Source organism: Ochlerotatus camptorhynchus, unplaced genomic scaffold (assembly GCF_037179485.1).
Source record: "Ochlerotatus camptorhynchus isolate MF236.1 unplaced genomic scaffold, CSIRO-AGI_Acam_v1.1 ptg000608l, whole genome shotgun sequence".
In the NCBI taxonomy this organism is placed as follows: domain Eukaryota; kingdom Metazoa; phylum Arthropoda; class Insecta; order Diptera; family Culicidae; genus Ochlerotatus; species Ochlerotatus camptorhynchus.
The window spans coordinates 199,243-221,904 of record NW_027041088.1 but is presented as its reverse complement, the minus strand read 5'-3'; the positions used below and the strand labels follow the sequence as shown (position 1 = coordinate 221,904).

Genomic DNA, 22,662 nt, shown 5'->3' with positions numbered 1-22,662 from the left:
ATTGATATATGATTTTTTCATAAATATGAATCCTCAGTAGACGTGTTTTTTTTATCAAAGGCAAGTGTCACTCGAACCATAACAGCAATTTATAAAATAACGAACATTTGAATGGCTCGAGTGACACTTGCCTTTGATAAAAAAACACGTCTACTGAGGATTCATATTAATGAAAAAATCATATATCAATGAAACAGTCATCGGTCGTCATTGAAAAGCAATGCAACTATGTTCTGTCAATCTAATTGACTTTTATTGGTTCTGTTGTCTTGTGAATTTTAGCTAAAACGGCCTCTTTTCTGATTTTTATCTCTCAATCTATGAAATATACACGAAAACTATGTTGGAACGAAACTTCTAGAACAATATGAGGAACATTATGCCGTACACTACACATTTTTATATCATATGGGTGGAAAATTCGTAGAACAAATACTTTAAAATTCTTCACTTTTTAAGATATCTTCGAGCATGAAACTAAGTCAAACTTCAATAAAATCACTTCGAATAGTCAACCTTTGGTTACAAAGTTGATACATAACACATTAAACTTTGCTATGAAAGTTGTTACAGCAGCTTTCGTTGTTTCAGTCTCTAGATACAAATATTGTAAGCCGTAAATTACCTTAAAAACATAAAATTAACTTGAAGCACCTCTAAATCATCACCGATTTTGCTGAAAATTTGCACAGAAGTTCAAATTAACATGACGAACAGTAATCACGGTTGACCCGTTACATTCCGAACATTTCGTTTAAAATGAACAGGTCTAATATATATATATATATACATATATATATATATATATATATATATATATATATATATATATGTGTGTGTGTGTGTGCGTGTGTGTGTGCGTCTTTCAACACCAATCCATTTAGATGTTGTTATGCAAAACCTGAAACTCGTAATATGATTTTGATATTTATTCGATATTTTAAACAATAATGCGATAAATGAGTTTAGGTTTTATACCACAAGCATACCAAAATAAGGAATCATACTTAATTAAGATTAATTAAATAAATATCTACGATTTAAGCGATGTTGCACTTAAATTTGCATGAAATGTTGTGTAAATTGACGCCAAATCTAGTGTTGAATTTGTGTGCATTATATATATTGTATACATTTATTCGAATTTTACATGGTCTGATTTTTCTGAACAAAATTCGATTTCTCTCCTATTAAAAATCAAATTGGAAAGGTACACATCAGCTTTTTTTCAGGTTGGTATTATATAGAAATACTCATGCTCAAACCTTTTCACTACATGATCATACCAGGCAACAAAAAGGTTAACTGAACCTATTACGTTTCATTGCGCTTGTATTGAAGATATCGGTAACGAGGTCATAACTGGCAGGTTTAGCAATGCATTCCATTTCTTTAACCTGAACAAAGTCACTATATTCCATGGGTTAAAGTTATAGATCCCAAATAGGAGCAATGGGCTCAACATAAGAACAGTGACCTTAATGTGATTCTGTTGTACCGTTGCAGGTTTAAAGTTGGACAGGCGAATAGAAGAAGCCGTACCTGCAGGACAACAACTACAAGAGCTCGGAATGAGACTTAGATGTGAAGACCTCGGATCGGATCAGGTACTCTATGTAGGCATGCATACTTATCAACCTTATTACCACTTTACCAAACGTAGCTTAAACGATTTTCCACAATGTTCATTATATTTATCTTAGTAACTTAGTTTTTCTCAAGTCAATTGTATCCCCAGCACCAAATTAAAGACAGTCTTTCGAACCTACACACGTATGACTAAACGCCGATCTTTAAGAAATGTATAATTTTACACAATCATATGGTTGTTATTGTTGGCAATTAAGCAAGTCGCGAAAGTCAATTCATCAGTGACGTAGACTAAAATGGGGCAAGAGCTGCAATCTTCTTCAATGTGCATGACATTTTTTCTTAAATTGTTCGTACATTAAGTAAAAGGGTTCCAACTGAGAACTTTTACCGCACTGCTGGTGTTCGAATTGAACTAAATTTTCACATTTCTATTTTAATTAAATTAATGCTTTCTAAATCAATAACGAACCAAACTTGAACCGTTCGTAATATTTAAGCATTTATTATTTATATCCACTCATCTGTTTTCTTTGTTCAAGTGTAGAAAGTTGAGAATTTTTAAGCGGTGAAAATTAGCATAGCACAAGTACAAATCTGATGTCTTTAATATGTTTGGTAGTATTATTGCACTACAGGATACACACAAAACATTAATTTTAATATCACATCAAAGTGGATGCACTTCAATCGTGTGTAATATTACTTGCAAAAAAGGACAACATTATTATTAATGCAGTGCATGAACTGACATTACGCTGCTTTTACAGCATTTATTTATTGTTGGGGACAGACAAATTACATGAGATTTTCAACATGATTGAACTGCATCCTCTTGGATGTAATATTAAAATTTATTTGTCATCAGTGACATTAAATCGCTTCCAAAAAATTTAATTTGTTATTATACCGCTTCCAAAAAAAAATGAATTGGTTATCATACTGCAAAAATCAACAATTACTTCTTGCGTGTTCACTCGGCTGTCGACACAAGCAGGCCACTCTCGATGTGTGTCACGCTATCGTCTGTTTACACGGAAGCAACCATTGTGTGGTCCTCCTCATTGTTCTTCATCAGCAGTTCTTTCGGTCGATGCGTCGTAGACTTTGGAAAGCAAGCGTTTAGTGATGAGTAGGGTAAACGCTCCTATAGTTGCGGTACGTTAGAAGCGTTAGGTTCCTATAGTTGTGTATGGAGACTCCGTACACAACTATAGAAACCTAACGCTTCTAACGTACTGCAACTATAGGAGCGTTTCCCCTATATGAGTGCAGTCCAAGCAGGAGAAAATAACTTATCAATACCAAATACAGGTAGGGGAAAAGTTGGCTTCGGCAATACCTTAAACTATTATCTTCAGAGAGTAAACAAAGTCCTAGAGCACTCAAATTTGACCAATAGTTGCTCTGAAACACAATGTATCCACATGCCAAAATTGAGCTCTCAAGGACGTTGTTTACCCCCTGACGATAATAGGTTAAGGTTTTTTTTTTTTTCCTTTATTTGAGAGATTTTTAGCCATAATAGGTTAAGGTATTCCCGAAGCCAACTTTTCCCCTATGATAGAAGCATAACTGGAAATCTGAATATGGCATTGACGAGCCTGACATAAGAGGTCAATTACCAAAAATAATACATCTAAAATGTTCTACGAATAGCAAACTAATAAATAATTTAGTTATTATAATAACTGACGGATAACAAGGTTGCAAAGACTCATTTCAGCTAAAACAATGTTTTTCTAAATTATGAAATAATTAGATGCCATGATCAAATTTTGAATTGGTAGGATACAAGAAGAGGTTGCAAAGAATGTGTTTGATATATTAAACCTGTTTATTTCACTTCATGAGAGTCACAATCAGCGATTTTTCACAAACTCACTCACTCACTCACTCACTCACTCAGCGATCAGCAAATCGCTGATTGTGACTCATAGAAAGCAAAATTTACAGGTTTTATGTTTCCAACACATACTTTGTAACCTCTTCTTGTAAGTTACAAGTAAAACATGCCATCATACCGTCTTTTGGTTTAATTATTCCGAAAAACATTATTTTAGCTGAAATGAGTCTTTGCAACCTTGACGGATAACAAACGCTTTTTTATGCGAGAATACCATAATTTGTTACTTAACAGGTCATTTAATACCAATCCAATAACTCTTTTAGGTATTATTGTCTAAAATCTGAAAGATCCCATATTGTTATTTTGTTATATTTTTGATATTTTTAAAAATATTTCGATATCTAAATAATATAAAAAAAGGTTTATACCACATACATACCAAAATAAGATATCATACCACATTAAGATATCCATATGATATCGGTTCTTCCTCGGGTGACCACGTTTTGTGTCCATTGCTGGAATGGAAGCGCTCTGCCCCCCGTTGGCGAAACTGCCATACAATTAAACCACTGGAAGCGGCTCTCGACCTGATGGATGAGCATTTTTGGATAGCGGAAGATATAGTGTTTATTGTGTTGTACCTTATGACTACAGTTTTAAGATGTTTTGTATAGTGAACAAGAAACCTCGGCTCAGTAAAGTTAATTCGATTGGGTCAAATACATTAGTGATCAAAAATAAAAATGTTTTTTCAAAGTAAATGACATGACTGATCACATGGTAGTCACTACTATTTTGATGATTAAACAATTTCATCCTGAATACTTGTCGTATTCTAGGTGCTGAAGAAATTTGCATGCCGAAAAACTTCAGAACTTCATTTTGACTAAAAAAATGTTTTATAAAATTATGGAATAATAAGATATTATGATGATATTTTGTATATGTAAGTCATAAGAAAAGATTGTAAAGTTTGTGTTTCACACATCAAACCTGCAAATTTAGCTTTGACAGAGTCACAATGAACGTTTTTCTGATCGCCTCTTTGCGAAGAGTGAAGAGCGAAGAGTGGGTGAGATAAATTACAAAATCGCTTATTGCGACTCTCATGTAGCAAAATTGGCAGGTATTTTGTATCAAACACAAACTTAACAATCTTTTCTTGTTATTTACATAATCAAAATATTTTCATAAAATCTTATTATTCCATAATTTCTTAAAACATTTTTTTTAGTCAAAATGAATGGAAGGCACCCTGCCTGCAGCCTCTGAAGTTTTTCGATTTGTATGCAGTTTATAAATTATTTAAGGCCCATTTATTCATCCTTGTTTTAATTGAATATCAAAACATGATATTAACTTCATGGACTATTACATAAAAAAGGACTCATACACTATTAAGCAAAATAATAAATAAAATAACGAAATTTTCTGAGAAAATATATACCTTATATTTTGGTGATTGTGGCTATATATTATATAGTCACAATCACTGATAATTTAATGTTCAGCGCATTCAAAAGTCTACTATACGGAATGTTTATACCAATATGGAAATGCTTCATAAATCACATTCGAAAGTTTCTAGGGGAATTCCTACTTCAACCTCGCAAAAACGTAAGATGAAAAAAAAGCACGTGCTTATCTGTGCAACAATTGGTAAATTACCATTTAAAAATATAATTCAATAACAACATTTTCAAAGTGATTTCGTAAGAGATAAACTAGCCTATGGCTTAAAATCTCTATAATAAAGAAAAGAAAAAAAAAAAGTGATTTCGAACACCTTAACTAAGAGAATACATATTTTTCAGATATTATTTTCATCGCTCAAGACGTATGTTGTTCAGCATATGGTTGATCAAATTTCAAATACGATATCCTTTTCTAGTTTTTTTTTGTGAACGGAAGATGTCGAACCTGATCTGAAAAATGGTAGCAGATCATATTAAAAATAAAAGGAGGGATTTCAAGTTAGAAAGTGCAAAATACATACATTTTAGATATACTCATAAGCAATACTTAGCAATACGCTTTAATCTGTCAAAGAACTGCTCAGTCAACTCTAACAGAAACAAATTCCGAATATTAACCATCGCGTAATATTTTCCCTCATTTAATTTTTAGCTTAACTCTGGATAAACAACGAAATTGTTTAAAAAATTATGCAACATTGCTGGTTTATCGAATTATGAAATATCGTGTAAATTTATGATAAATCTAGTGTTAACAACGTGTGCGCTATATATTGCAGATATTTACATGAATTTTCCAAACGTTCATTATACCGAAGGCCATGAGGCCGAATTATTTGCTCAACACTTGCAAAGAACATTTGCTAGTCTGAAAAAGAAAATATACAGCAAATATGAGAAGGATAAATAAGGCTAGCTTTTGACTCATAGCGCCTATAATAATTCCGTCGCAACTAAGGAAGAAGAAGAAAAAATAAAATAAAATTATTAGCCAAAGTAAACTATCAGTCAGTGAAATAGATTAGTGCGATAAAATAATAATCAGCTTTCGAAAGAAGGTTTTTTTTTTAATCTTTATTAAGGAGATTTTTAGCAAATTAAAAAAAAAGGAAAAAAATAATGTGAATGTTGGCACCATATTCACGAAAACAGTAAAACTTGACTGAACTGCGCATGTTTAAAAGAATGATAAATCCTTGGAAATTGTACATATTGATTCCTCCCCAAATTGCCAAAACTATAGTAATTAAGTCGCTACCAATATATAAAAACTTCATGTCACAAAGATTGGCGTGAGAAAGAATGAGCAGCTTTTGAAAGAAGGAAAATTAATGTCAAGTCGTCAAGTCGTGATGCCAAACACCACGGAAGCAGTAAATCTAAAAAATAACTGCTCATTTTCAACATGACGAAAAAAAGGAAATTGCTCAATACTTACATCTTTAAATTTTCAGGGTGTAAAAATGCACAAATGCACACAATGATTTACTGAACATTTCAGCTGATTTCATGGTACTTATTAACCTTTCTTCAGCAGCTTTTCCGATGATATATGGTACAATTACACTTCAAAATGGTGCAAAGCGGTGCATACTAAGGAGCATTTTCAAATGCTTAATGTACAGTTTTCTCTATTTTAGGGAGCGTACTTTAAATATTTACTGAGCATTTTAAGATTTTTAACGTATTTTGATCAATCATTTAAGGAGCAACCCGATTTTTTTTACTTATTAAGGAACACCAAATTAACCACATCAAAAACCAACAAAATTGCTATTTGGACTTTTTACTAACGAATATTTATGAAGATTTCTGTGTGACCGAATCACTAAATCCACTGTGGAAAAATGAAGCGTTTCACACAGCAATTGAATATTCTTTATTTGTGCATGAAAACCACAGACCCAACGACTGCGAATACGAAGAAGTCTTTGAATACAAATTAGCAGACTACGAAAAAATAAAATTTAAATGAAACAGTGTCAATTGCCAATTAATTTTAAGGAATGTAGGAAATGTCGAAATTGGTATAGACGCACACTAAGATTTTTTTACAGGAGTCAGTATTTTTTTACTGGGTTTTTGAATTACTGAAAAAGTCGGTAAAAATTGAAATCACCGTTATCCGTAAGGAATCAATGAAATCGACCAATTTTATTTTCTATCATTAAATGGGGTTAACAGAACTAAGTATGTACAATATCAGAACAAATTTTCTTATTAATAAATTTTCCACAGATTTTTAAACTTTTACCGAACAGTTCCGCAATTCAAAAACTCGGTAAAACCGTACTGACTCGATTAGTGTGCGTGTTCTACAAAATTTTAACAGAAATAATTTCGGAAGAAATTCCTTTGAAGAAAAAAAGACGCAACAGAAACACACAAAATCCAGTCTGGTATAACAGACAAATAAAAAAACTTGAAAAATCGGAAGCAAAAAGCACATAAAATTTATAAAAAACACAATAGTAGTAATAATTTATTAATTTATTTGGATATATGCGATCAACTGAATTTAGCTATCAGTACTGCATTTGAAGAATATAATGCAAAAACAAGACATGAAATAAAGTCCTGTCCAAAGAACTTCTTTAATTACGTAAAAACCAAATTAAAATCTGACAATTTTCCTTCAATAATGCAACTCGACGAAAATGTCGGTGATAGCTCGGAAAAAAACTGCAATCTATTTGCAAAATTTTTTCAAGAAATCTATACGACATTTTCTGAAGAAGATCGCGACCGCGATTATTTTGCATTTTTTCCAGAATATTCAAGGGACATTGGCCTCAATCAACTTCAAGTGCAGGATATTTTGCAGGCTTTAAAAAATTTAGACGCCTCAAAAGGTCCTGGACCTGACGGAATTCCTCCAGTTTTTATTAAATGTCTAGCAATGGAACTCACTGCTCCATTGTTCTGTATTTTTAATATGTCCCTGGAATCTGGAACCTTCCCAAAAACTTGGAAAAGCTCATTCCTAGTGCCTATCTTTAAATCTGGCCGAAAATCTGACGTACGTAATTATCGTGGTATAGCCATTATCTCTTGCATTCCTAAACTTTTCGAGGCAATTGTCAACGAAAAATTATTTCTCCAAATCAAAAATAGAATTACTGACATGCAACACGGCTTTTTCAAGGGTCGCTCGACCTCGACAAATTTACTTGAATTTATAGACTATTCATTGAATGCAATGGATAATGGAAACCACGTAGAAGCTCTCTATACAGACTTTAGCAAGGCATTTGACCGCAAAGACATACCAATGCTACTTTTTAAATTGCAAAAATTGGAATTGAGTCAGGGCTCCTAAAATGGGTTGAATCATATTTAACTAACCGCCAACAAATAATTAAATTCAACGGAAAGAAATCGAGCCCAATTCAAGTCACTTCAGGCGTCCCCCAAGGCTCTCATTTGGGACCTCTCCTTTTTATTCTATACGTAAACGACATATCTTACATTCTCAAAAAACTTAAATTGCTTATTTATGCCGACGACATGAAGCTCTTTTTGGAAATAAGAAATGAAGAAGACATCAATATATTCCGGAATGAAATACACATATTCTACATATGGTGCAAAAAAAGTCTACTAGAATTGAATGTAAAAAAATGTAACTTAATATCATTTAGCAGGAAAAGAACAACTTCAAATATTTCAATTGCACTAGGAAATCAAAATGTAGAAAAATGTGAAAGAGTTAGGGATTTAGGAATTATCTTAGACTCTAAACTAACTTTCATAGACCATTACAACACAATTATTCACAGGGCAAATAACATGCTAGGCTTTATCAAGCGCTTTTGCTATAACTTTCAGGACCCATACACAATTAAAACACTATATATTGCCTATGTGAGGTCAATACTGGAATATTGCAGTATTGTATGGTCTCCATTTTCAATCACGCACGAAGAAAGATTAGAATCAGTACAAAAACAATTTCTATTATACGCTCTTCGTAAATAAGGTTGGACTTCATTTCCTCTTCCATCATATGAAGCACGCTGTATGCTTATAAACATACAAACATTAAAAGAGCGTCGTGAATATGCAATGGTTTCATTTGTAAATGATATCGTTTCGCAGCGAATTGACTCAACAGAACTTTTATCAAAATTAAATTTCCATGTACCCACTCGGCAACTCCGAAATCGAAATTTATTTGCCATAAAACATCATCGCACAAATTATGCAAAATATGGGCCATTAAACCGCATGATGGTCTCTTACAATAAACACTGCGAAACCATTGACTTTACAATGTCTCGGCATAAACTAAAACAATTTATAAAAAATTATACTTTTAACCTTTTGTCCAAAGTTGACGAAATAAATAAATAAATTTAAGAAAACAAAACTGTATTCTAATATGTACTAGTCTACGTTGGTTGACGAAATAAATAAATAAATCGTCATTGTTTAATGATTCATTTACCTTTTTACCGTATATTATTTTATGAAACTTTTTTTTTAGACTTTTTTTTACTCTGAGCATTTGTATTACATCTGATCTGAATTTTAATGCATTTAGAAAAAAGTAACAATACATTACAGAAATAATCAAAAACTCTTAAAATTTTAATAAGTTATTCATAGAGAAGGATAAATATCCACCTGAGATTTTTTTTTCGAAATTCGAGGTAATGATACATAATGGCATTCGGAGTAGCGGGCCATTCGGGACAATGGGTTATTCGGGGTAATGGGTCATTCAGGGTAGTAATATTCCGGTTAATGGCATTCGGTGTAATGTCCTACATCGTTTCTGTAAAATTCTTCGAGATCTAGCGCACACGTAATTAACGCCAGATTTGGTGAAATGATATTGCATGTCAGTTTAAATGCAAAATATCGTAAATCGCCAATGTTGTTGTTGATATTTTACGCAACAATTGAAATTGAGATTGATTTCTGTATAAAGCATTCATGTCTCCATTACCGAGTGCAAAAACTGCTTGGAGGAGAAATGGCTTTAATGTTGGCCTATGGATCTAAAGATTGGGCCTATCGATAAAAACCTTATGTTTTTCAATTTTTCATAGAACGATGTGTCATCTGAATATTTTTGGTTGCAAATGAAAAATTGGCAAAAAATGCTTTCCTTAAAAATTTATGTACGGGCCAATATTAGGGACACTTAGGTCGACATTAGGTACATTATCTCTATTTGAAATGTTTGAAAGGTAAATTTTCGTTCATTTCGTTTTCCTATATATCTTATTTTAAATACGAAGCAAACCATTAACTCTTACTCACTTATTCACTTTTTTATGCAGGATGAGTACCTGGACGAAGAACAAATGATGATGGATAGGTCGCCCGACGAAATCGAATCCAACGATGGAGAACTGGACGAACTGGATTCCGATAATGATCTAGGCGATGATGTGATGAACACCACTAGTGACGGCGAACGAATTATTTACCCGTGGATGAAAAAAATTCACGTTGCTGGCGTTGGTGAGTAATATTTATGAAATTATACAAAAGTCATGCAGTAGTCTGGCGGCAAGATATGTTGGCTGCCACAAAAATCGCTTATCATGGTTTCGGATCAATAAAGCACTGTCTAAATGTGACATCAATTGCCTAACCGTACAATAACAAATGAACAACCCCCATGAAAATTTTAAAAGAAACCTGTCGTTAAGGAAGGAAGCGTAAATAAAACATAAAATAAATTACCTCTAATTTATCACTCTCAACAAATAACTGCCTGTAGCATCGCGAGTCAAAGTAGAAAATGAGAAGAGCGACGATGTGCTTTGATGTTTTCTGTTCGTGAAACCATGAAAAACGAATGTGAAGTTCGATAAACACCTATTGTCTCCTTCTTGAATAGCTTTGTACTTGACCTTGAAAATAGAAAACAAATAATTATCTATGACAATACAAAGTAATGAAGAGCGTGATTGATTCCATCCTTCGGAAAATTCACTCGAAACGGACACTCAATCTAGCTATAGACCACTTTGTAATTGTCTACATAACACTATTTATATCTGTGTAATATTTGAAATTAATAGAAGTTTTAAAATGAAGGGATTCCAAGGAAAAGTGAGCACCTTCTCTCTCTCTCTCTCTCTCTCTCATTATACAGGTATTCCACTAAGACGCCCACATTTATCAGGATCAAATTTTGCTCACAATCCTGTAAAACATAAAAAAAAAAAGTTTTTGAAACTTTGAACATAATTTGATGTATGCCATTTATTTAGAAGCTGTCCATAAAATGCGCGGCCATTTCAAGAGGGGAAGTAAAGTGTTGATAAGCATGTAAGGCTCATATTATCTTATGATAGTGGCCATGTCTGTTTTTCACTTGCACCCATTTCTCTCTGACCCCTTCAATTCTTATATGTCCATGTGTAGATATACATCAACTGTGCATAGTAGAGAGAAATGAAAACTTTCTGAACGGGAAGGGCAGAACTTCTTTTGACTGGTAACAGCATTTTAAAATTATACCAGCAGCCATACTCGTATTAAACCTTCTTTTTGCGTCAAAAGATGTTATCAAGTCTATCATTTAGAAAAGAGCTGTCAAAACTTTTTTGCTATTAACTTCCCATGAAGAATATAAATTGATGTGTTTGTGTCATTTTTCCGTTTTCATCATATTTGAAAGTATACTATTCTCGTAATCACAGCTGGTCGCTATAAGCAGATATAAGGATAAACATCTGCCAGCGCCAGTCAATCACCAAGCGTAGGCGGGGGAACAAAAACTTTTATTTCTATTTCGATGAATCTTCCCTCCTTAAAATAAACATCTAAGTAAAATAGGAGATTATTCTTGTTTTCTTTAAGCATTGATTTGCAAGAAAATTCTTCCACTATTTAAAATCAAACAATTCAACAGATCTGGAGTAAATTTATTTTGGCCCCATAGGAATAAAAAAAAAAAAAACATCAACCGTTTGGTTTTACCGAGTCATCCCGTATAATAAGAAAACATATGAGAACATGGCAGTCAGAAAAATGAAGGTGCTGCTTATTCGTGAAGAGAACAAGAGATATGTTGATTGGAGCGATGATTGCGCTATGATTATATCCTCAACGAGTTGCTGCTGCTGTCAAAATGAAATAAGCCTCATACTACTGTACAACTACAGCATGAAAGTATTGATAGTTTTGCTAACGGAATTAAAAATGTTTTTAGTTTTCCTATTATGCGTGTTTGCATATAATGTTGTATTCGTCATTTAAGCCCACTATATTAATCAATATAGGCAGTGCGGGAATCTTCTAAAAGATGCAATTTACTGATGCCTTCAGTGATTTAGGGCAACATTTCCCAAATCAATAAAAATTATTCTCATTTTTTTTTTCAATTTTCATAATAGAGGAATTCGTAAATCCCAAGAATAAAGAAACACTGCTTTACCAACACTGTAATAGTGTGTTGCTACGACGCAGCTGTTGAATACGACAGAGTGCGCAAAACTGCACGGTCATTGCAAATGCACCCAGAGCATTGAATGAAACAGCAAGTCATTTTCATCGATATCGGTTGACTAGTAGCTGTTTAAGCTCAGTAATGGAAATAACATTGCTATACGAGCGGCAATAAAAATAGACAAGTATGCCAAGGTGACCGATCCACATTGCATGTGCGAAGGGTCTGTGCATTATATATCCGGAGATTATCACCTGAAAGAAAACGAAAATGAATGCATACGAGTTCCTTGACGGAAATACAGCATTTTTTTGCGCAAGCAAAGATAAATGTGAACTAAAATGGATGTTAAATCTGGACTGAGGTATCTGCATGTCTTAACAATTGTAACAACAATTAAAGTTAAAAAAGACATGTTCCTCAAGACATAAATATTAAGTTGAAATATAGCGGCGCCGGTGGTGTAGTGGTAAGCGTGATTACCTCTCACCCCAGCAGGCCTGGGTTCAATCCCAATCGGCGCCGCCGGGATGTTCTGAGGCATAACGTCTCTGATCACTAAACTAAAGCTACCCGGTTCATAAGTTGATGGTGGGTCGATAGGTTTGGTCCAGGTGTGAGAGCTGCCTCACTGGCGTCGGTAGCATTGCTGCTCAGCAAGATCGACGGAAAACAATACAAGGAAAAAAAATTGAAGTATGTAGAATCTTTTTCATACTTTGGAAATGGCTCTTAATTATCAATTTCGGAAGTGCTTGAAGAACACTAAATTGACTTAATGTGTAATGTGTTGAGATGTAATACTTTATTCATAAGATAACCTTACAATTAAAAAAAAACTTAAATCCAGTTTGTGTAGGCTGTAAAAATATTATCTACTAGTAAACATTTCCATTATTTGTGATTTTTATAGCCAAACTTCAACTTTCATTTAATGCCGTAGGATTCTGCACATTATTTTATTTTATGCTTGATAAATATAAAGGTGGACGGTAAAAATTCTTTACGCTTCAGTAGATGATTCCTTCATGAGAAAAAAAATGGACAGAAATATTCCTGAAACGATTGGTTACTCATAGGAGATAAGGAAGCTGTCAGATGTTTTTCATGTCAATCAAGCAGAGCTTTGCGTGTCACTCAAAATGAGAAGAATCAGACATTCAGCATACAGTTTGCGATTACATAGAAATTCGTACTTCTTAGAGATCTATGATGGCAGAAAATTCGTTCATCAAACAACGTCGAGCGAATCGTACAAAAAGTGCTAATATCAATTCTCTACAGTTTGCAGACAGCAACGCCATTTATATTCATCTTCCTTTCTTTCTTTTAGCAAACGGCTCATACCAACCAGGAATGGAACCGAAACGCCAACGTACTGCCTACACTAGACATCAAATTTTAGAATTGGAGAAAGAGTTCCATTACAACCGCTATCTTACTCGTCGACGGCGGATAGAAATAGCCCACACACTGGTTCTGTCTGAGCGTCAGATTAAAATATGGTTTCAAAATCGGCGGATGAAGTGGAAAAAAGATAACAAACTTCCCAATACGAAAAATGTTCGAAAGAAAAACGGCGATCAAGGTAAAAACAACACCGCATCAAACACAACGGGCGGTCCCGGGAAAAAAGGTCGCAAAGCGAACTCGTCAAGTTTAACAAACGCGAAGAAGCAAATGAGTCTTCAAAACGAAGTAAGTATATTGTGAACCCACCTATGTATATCGAAGGTAAATGAAGAGCCTTATAATGATTTCCAATCAAACAGTGTCTTCGCACAGAGAGCCTTGAAAGCATGACGGACATCCATAATTCATTGAATGGAAGTAATCTTGCTTCAGTTCCTTATATTTCTGCATCAGACGTAACCGGAGTGTTGACCACAAATACCAACAACAATAATATCAACCAAGACTCGTCAACGTCTCACGGTCAACAGCAGTCGTCACTCTTAAGCAACTCAACGGTGGCCAATAATGTAAATAACGCAGTTGCGCATTCCATTAGTATTAAAAATGATTATGATCTCACTGCTCTCTAGGATAACATGTAGTGTAAGAACTGCTCAGATCTAATTTATTAATATAAATCCACCGAAAATCTAGACCATTTAAAAATCTATCCGAAAGATGCACTTTAAAAAGTCACTAATGAGTAATATAATGTAATCTAAATTATCTTAGTTATAATCTATTTTTTTTTTATTTTGAATAAAAGTCCTAAACAGTTTGTTCACATTTCGGTTTAATTACAATAACATTAAACTGGAATGAGTTAAGCAATAAAATCGAATGAAACACATTTGTGTAAGATCAGTGCACTATTTTAAAAAAATATAATTCACAATCGCACAAGTTGTCCAATAAAAGCCAAGGAAGCATAAAAACAACAACAACATGCTAAGAAACTTGTTGAAAATTGAAGCAACAAACTGAAAAAGATGTCGATCAATCGATTTTTTGAAAAAAAAAAAAACAAAACAACAAAATGTTCCGACTATCCCTGTTTCCAAAAGGGTAAACTTTTTGGTTAAACTTATGCCATTTTAATGTAATTACAACAAAAATTCGGATGAAACAGTGATGTAGATTTAAGACTCAAGCATTGTAAACACCTGTACAAACATTAGTATTTAATATGATAGGTAATATTTTATATTCGATAATGCCACAATAGAGTTTCGTGCCATTATTTTTGTACAAGTGATTTAGTTTGCCATGTTTGTCACACTAATGCTAGATTGAACATAAGAACTTGATTGTGAGTAGAATATCCTAAGAAATAATTATAAGTAATATGAATTCAAATACACGATTTTTGCATGACGCATCCTGTTTAATTTTTTTCTATCACCGCCCTCAAATAAACTAGCTAAGCTTCAAAAGTAAGTAAAGAAACGTTCAATCTTATTCCCAGAAAAGGATTAGCTTCTGAATTTTACGTACCTACTCATAAACAAATAAAGAGTAATGCACAGTGGGGGATGATCACTTGGGTAGATATCCTCAATAGATCTCAGCACACTTCATAAAAGGATTAACATACCCTTCCTTGCTACTTTATGAGCACCTTCGGGAACATCAAATAGAACAAAATCTAACGGCAGGTAATATCTACTGGTAATAGTTTCTTAAAGAGTTAATCTCATCAACTAAACCGCCCATTCAGCAACCCTTGCGTTGACAAAACATGTTTCTCTTTTGCACAGCATTTTTTTTTGCATCAAATAACAAATCTGGCGCTGTCCACCATCCTGCATCTATAATGTTTTCATTTATCTATGTGTTTTTAATGCTCGATGATGATGATGATGATGATGATGATGATGATGATGATGATGATGATGATGATGATGATGATGATGATGATGATGATGATGATAATGATGATGATAATGATTATTATGATTCCTTCGGGTTTCACAGAGTATTTTTTTAACAAGATCTGTAATTCCACCATTTTCCCCTATTATCAACAACTTGTGATTACAACCCACTGTAAAAAAAAAACTAATGCTCAAAGGATATAGGATTACACAAAACAAATTGAGCGCTACCGCATAAAAAATATTAAAAAAAAACCATCAACTCTCAATATGCTTCGTAAATTTATGTTTCTTACGAGAAATGGCTAGTAGTACTTACAACAGCCTGTATCAATCAAACAAGCTAACAACAGCTAACAAAACATTCAAACTTTTCCTTCTTTATGAATATTAAAGTTGATGAGTTTCTGCTAACTTTCTGTAATGTATTGTTAATTTCTTTTCAAAATGCCATACAGTTGAGACCGGTTATAAGACAACTGCTGAAGTACAAAAAGTCGAAAGGACGAAAGGTTGATTTAATAATATACTGAGTGAAGCAAACAAATTTAATTTAATCGCAAATTGAGTAATCAAACTAATATCCTCAAAATAATGTATCTCTTATGAAGATCTGAGTCTGTTGAATTTTCATTGTAGCCGTTAACGCAGACGATATCGAAGGTTATCTATTAACAACCCTGTTGGAGATGACTTACTTACCTATCAATCAGGGTAAGGCCTTGATGTCCTCTCCTGTCCGAAGAAGTCGTTTCCACTCTACTCGATCCATAGCCGCACGACGGCAGCCTTGTAGTCTGCGAAGGGTCCGCAGGTCCCCTTCTACTTGGAAGATCCACCTTGGCTGATGCGCACCTCTTCTTCTTGTTCCAGTTGGGCCGCTTTCGAGACCCATTTTCACTGGGTCGTCGTCCGGTATTATTATGACGTGCCCAGCCCACCGTAGTCGCCCAATTTATGCAGTGTTGGCGATGGATGGTTCTACCAGTAGCTGGTGCAATTCGTGATTTATTAGCCTTCTCCAAGTTCCGTCTTCCTTTGCCATAGATGGACCTTAACGGAAAGTTCGAAAACACCAAGTTGTTGGTCGTCCACGAGCATAGTCCAGATCTCGTGGCCGTAGAGGACCACCGGTTTTATCAGCGTCTTGTAGATAGTCAACTTCGTGGTCCAGCTAATTTTATTCGACTGGAGTGACCTCCGGAATCCACATTGTTAGAGATTACACCTTCTTTTAGACATGAGCAGTTCTTTGACAGATACATGCTGTTGAAGAATCTTATTGAAATACTCGTATGCCATTTATATCTCTCTTAGAGTTGACTGCTTTTTTAAAACATGAACATGAACATGAAGTTCTTTAACAGATAAATACTTTTGGACAATCTAACTGAACTGAATGGTCACTAGACCGAATGGTCCTAGTAGAATGCGAGCAAAGGTCAATTTTGAGGAAGGCACGAATCGGGTTGATCTTCTCCTTTACCAAACTACCCTGTTGGGGAGGGATGGTGAGTGGTATCTCACCTGCCACTACTGGCAAAAGAGATGATCGCCGATTTTCTCACGTACCTTTTTTTTATTGATGATGATGGTCCTACCTCTTACCCCTACAAAGGTTTGAGCTGGACGATTTATCTTTAAGATAATTAAATATGACATTTTAACCAGGTTGGCAAACAAAATCAAACTGGTTTCAGTTACAGATATAAATTCCCTCTAGAGTTTACAGTTGCTTCACAGCGATATAAATGTGGAAAAGCTCAGGCGTCCACCTCTTAGTTCGCCTTTTTGTCCACCTAAAATATTCATAAGTATTGCAAGCAATCAAGAGTTAATGAACAATCAACAAAGCATCCTATTACACTAGCAACCCCGCAATCTGATGCTATCATAATTTTCAGCAATGTCAGGAATGCTCACGAACCCCTAACATTTGCCAGAAAACTTACTACTAACTCAAGGTATCTTTCAAATAAGCTTCAAAATCGCATTTTTTTTATCAAATGTTAAATTCAGTCCTCTACATCCGTAATACGCGCGCGAGGCTCAAACCTTTGTAGACTACTATTTTTTTACTACTACTATTAAATCAAATATCAAAAATCCATCATCACCATCGTAGCGAACAAAATAGTTTTTGCAGTACTACAATAATTATTAAAAAGTCGTTATAACAGCTATCCATGCAAAATAATCCGTTAAATATAACTTCGTCAAGATACATAATTTGTCAATTCATAAAAAAAAATCACTGGATAACCGTTCAAAAGACAGTTTTAACGTGTGAAATGCAATGTCTCTTAAATTCTGCTAATGCTGTTGAACGTTTAATGTGTCTAGGCATCGAATTGAAAACATTTATTCCTTTAAAAAATAATGAATTCTGTGAAGCACAAGTCAAGAAATGTGGTGTTCTTATTTCATCCGCGTTTCTAGTATTATATCTATGATAGTCACTTCCCCTTTCAATTCGATCACACAAATATCGAGGCAGCAAACCGTTAACTACTTTAAAAATGAACACCATAGTCAAATATACAATTCTTTGCTTCACCGACAACCATTGTAAGGCGTCTAGCATCAAAGTTGAGGAAGTGAATCTATTACATCTCAAAATCAAACGCATTATTTTATTCGATGTGCGGAAACTATATCGGAGCGTGTACTGCATGTCGGATGATATTCGTAAATGACTAAATGTCGTCTGCCCAGTGTGTGTGGCCTTTCTTGAGCGTCACTCGAATGGCTGTGGTGATGACCATGTTAACACGTTTCGTGTTGTTGGCCTGAGAATGGTAGCCAGCGTCAACCAGCCACTCACGTGATAGGCTTCCAGTAATTCCTGGAACCTTTTTGAGACGAATTTCTGGAACTCCGAAGAGACGGAAAATTAGGTTTTTCACGAAGGTTTCGTGGTTACCAAGTCTATCCGGGATAGAAATCCCGAAGCTGAAATTTGACCAACGTAGTCCAAACTGCCACGGATTTTGACTGGCTTTTGCGATCCCATGGGTGGAACTACGTTTACGTTACCCGACTTACTAACCTGACTCTTCAGGTATTCCCTGCAGAACTTTTTCACTTCCCCGTTCATTTTAAGCCTTCAGCTTTGTTGCTTTACGGCGGCCAAAATGTGCCTTATCGTGCTTTGGTTGGGTAATGCTTCCACTCAAACCTCAGGTCACTCAACCAGTATCCCACCTTAATATAAAGGAACACTTTCCCATCCGCACATTGAACATTCTTGTAGGGTAGAACAGGGGACAAATGCACCCCGGGAAAACACCCAATTTGGTTTTTCTTAGCTATTCCACTCTTAATTCTAGGATTTATTGTTCCGAAATGCTAGTTCGAGTACTAAACTAGCACTGTGACTTGTCAAATTTATGAATTAAGAACAGGAATGCTATGAAAATCGCATCAGCCGTTTTGTCCCGGGCGGTGTGCATTTTGGACTTCTATTCCTTTTACTCCGTTTCCAGAACTCGGAGTTCCCATCTCTGCAACAGCCAGTTTCCACTCCTACGTTGAATAACCAAGGCTTCGCGCGTCGGTCACGACATGGAACTTTGTCCCCTCGTTGATAGAAGTGTTGGATGATAGCTGACAACACTCCTTAAAATTCTTTCACCACCGCTGTATAACGTTGCTGCGTCCTGTTCAGTTTCTTACTGAAATAGCTTATTATCCGTGTCTCTCTGCTCTCTTGGTGCTGTAATAAAGCTGCCTCCACTGCTCGGTCTGACGCATCTGGTTTGAAGGTGAAGGATTTAGGGAAATCAGGATTTCCTCAAATTGGTGTTGAAGTAAGCATGGTTTGCAGTTAGTAGTTAGTGTTCGTTAGTTAGTCCGTAATTGGCGCAGTTATTCGATTGTAGTCCTTTATGAACCACTGATAGAAAACAAGCCAACCCCATGAGGTGTCGGATATCCTCTTGGTTCTGTGGCTGTCTATAATCCAGTATGAGCTGGATACGAGACATGTCGATTGCTACGCCGGTTTCATTTGACAGGTAACCAAGGTAAATCACCTGCTTCGACAAAAAAGTGATTTCTCAATGGAAATAGATGACCCGCTATTTTTAGCAGTCATATATGTTCTTCAAAGGTCTCAGCGGCGATGACAATGTCACCCAAATAGATGAAGACGTAAGTTTCAAGTTAATACCCAATAGCTTTGTCCTTGAGCCACGACATTGTGAAGGGTGCATTAATCATCCCGAACAGAAGAGCCTTGAATTGGAATACCTCTTTAGCTATACAGAATAGAGATGGACTAGCCTAAGCTAAAAAAATTTACAATAAAGTAAAAAAAAAAAAAGCTATACAGAATGCAGAATAGATTTAAAATTCCGCTTACCATAGTATCTGAAACCAGGTGGATTTCAGATCTATTACTGAAAAGTATTTTGATCCACCCAACCGTCTGAATATGTTTATTTATTTGTTTATTTCGTCAACCAACGTATATGTACGAATACATACACAGTTTTTATTATTAAATATAAAAAATATTCTTGAAAAGAAAAAGTTAAAAGTACAATTTATGTCTTAAATAAAAATTAGCAATGTTTTCCTATTTTTCTTCTTATATATTTTTATTCCGTATGGAGTTCAAACATTGTTTTAGTTTATGCCGAGACATTGTAAAGTCAATGATTTCTCAGTATTGATTGTAAGAAGTCATCATGCGATTTAATGGCCCATATTTTACCTAATTTGAGCGATGATAGTTCATGGCAAATACATTTCGATTTAAAAATTGTCGAATATGTATATCATATTGCGCATCATGGCACGGATAAAAACTGACCACTCTTACCTCTTCCTTGTTTCAGTACAAAGTGGACGAGTTAAGGCTAAGTGTATCATCAGATACCGCGCTTGGTGACATTTGTCCCCGGTTATCGCGAATTTGAACGAAGTTTAATAGAATTATTGAAATAATCAATGAATTTCTCCAAAATTATATTTATGTCAGATGGAGCAGTGGCACTTTTGGTGGTACTTAAAAACGAATGATGAAAAGAGCAAGTCTTGCCAGAGATTATGGAAATACCATGAGAACTCTACGACTGGAAAGTTGAACAAATCGATAAAAGCTTCACACAATACAATGTCTGCTATATACCTACTAAATAGAGATAATAATAAATATACCTACTAAGCAATGTCAGAGGAAATGGAAGATTTGTTTCACCGTGGCACACTAAATTTTCATAATAAAATTTCAGCTTAAAGATTTTATTCAATGGAACATCCAAAAAAATTCACTTTGTCTGGCTGAGTCTGAGAAATAATAAGCACAAAAATGATTATAAATAATATGTAATAAAAAAAATGATTTGAAAGAACGATTTTTGTTTGTTTTCTATGCCAATTAAACATAACATTCAAATTGTTTTTCCAATATCATTTGCTTTAGGATTAAATACGCCTTTCATGATTTTTTTCGGTATTGACATGAAAAAAGTTGGTGAAAAAAAAACCTTTTTTATTTTAAAGTGCTCATCATGGACGACTTGTATATAATTAAGAAATCTTTCCAGATTTTTATTACGTGTGTCTTCTTCTTCTTCTTCTTGTTCTTCTTATACGCTTCTTTTGTGAGTGTTTTGCCGGCTAAGGTACATCGAGGCAAGTTGAAACGTATTTCTTACCGGAAGTGAATAATCACTGAGATTATTTCTAATCTATTAGATTGCGATACTACACAATGCATCTCAAAAATAATTACAGTGAATATTCACTTCCTCTAAAAAATACACTTTCTGTGTATCTTACCTTACCAACTTAGAGTTCTAGATACATTTGTACAACTATTAATTGAGTGCTATATATGCCAGCCAATTCATACATTTGTATAATGTCCAGCAAAATCGAGAAAATTTCCAAGTCGAAAGATCTTCTGGACTGGACCGGGAATCGAACCCACTGCCTCCGGTTTGGTAATACCACGCTAATTAGGCTATCTGAGACCCCACCATGTGGTATTACTAACCCATAATCGGGAGAATGTTGAAAATGCAACTTTTCCCATTGCCAGCCCATGCCTAATAATTCGACATTTTATCAGCTTGATGAACTAACTTTGTTTTGGGACTGACAAACGATTTTAATCATAACACATTATTCACACTATTTTGAAGTAGTGAGCCTAAATGTAGCGTGCTTTTTTTGTATTATACTTGAAATTTCATTAGCCTAAATAATATGGTTTTGCTCGTATCAGATGCGCAGCTTTAAAGCAAGATCCTGCTGGATGCGGCTAGATTTGAATCCCGGTCCGGTCTAGGATTTTTTCGAGTCGAACAATTTCTAGACTTCTCTGGGCATATAGTATGATTGTACCTGCCACACAACCCAAGTAACCAACAAGCCCGCTAATTCGCCTTTCTGCAATGTGCGGCTAATTTGAAGCGTAACATGCTCGTGTTTGCCGCATATTAGCCTTATATTGCAAAAAGGCTAAAAGCGGGCTTGTTGGTTACTTGGGCTTAATGATTTGTTTTATTATTATCTTTATTATTGAGATTTTTAGTCGTAGGCTAGAGTTCATCTCATAATACACACAATAATGGAACAAAAAGCGGCGCTGGTGTTATAGTGGTAAGCGTGATTACCTCTCACCCTAGCAGGCCTGGGTTCAATCCCAGTCGGTGCCACCGGGATGTTCTGAGGCATAACATCTCTGATCAGGGAATCTGAGGGAAGTAAAGCCGTTGGTCCCCGGTTCATGACTTGATAGGTCGATAGGTAGGGTCCAGGTGTGGGAGCTGCTTCCCTGGCGTCGGTAGCATTGGTGCTCAGCATGGAAAGCAAAAACGACGGGAAAAAAATCATAAAAAAAAATAATGGTTCAAAAATGGTACAGCCTTAGTAAGCTCTCAATTCACAACTGTCGAGATGCCTGATGAACACTATGCTGAGGGCCACGTTAAAGTCCCAGTGGGAAGTAATAAAGCCATAGAAGAAGAGCATCTTGAGATGTGTGCTCTTAAA

General features: G+C 34.9%; 1 protein-coding gene across 1 annotated transcript; it reads left to right on the top strand.

The window, feature by feature from the left end:
• The first annotated feature begins 1,510 nt into the window (after positions 1–1,510).
• Positions 1,511–14,461, top strand: Dfd (Deformed). The gene is made up of 4 exons (XM_065237360.1): positions 1,511–1,607; positions 10,206–10,389; positions 13,662–14,026; positions 14,101–14,461. Exons 1-4 carry the CDS (start codon positions 1,572–1,574, stop codon positions 14,371–14,373), a joined length of 858 nt encoding a protein of 285 aa, XP_065093432.1. The 5' UTR covers positions 1,511–1,571; the 3' UTR covers positions 14,374–14,461.
• The last annotated feature ends 8,201 nt before the right edge of the window (positions 14,462–22,662 follow it).

Excerpts from the sequence above, each read along its gene's own strand:
- Dfd (XM_065237360.1), top strand. The coding sequence starts at position 1,572 with ATGAGACTTAGATGTGAAGACCTCGGATCGGATCAG. Across the intron at positions 1,608-10,205 it reads AAGACCTCGGATCGGATCAG|GATGAGTACCTGGACGAAGA; the intron begins GTACTCTATGTA and ends TTTTTTATGCAG. Across the intron at positions 14,027-14,100 it reads AAATGAGTCTTCAAAACGAA|TGTCTTCGCACAGAGAGCCT; the intron begins GTAAGTATATTG and ends CCAATCAAACAG.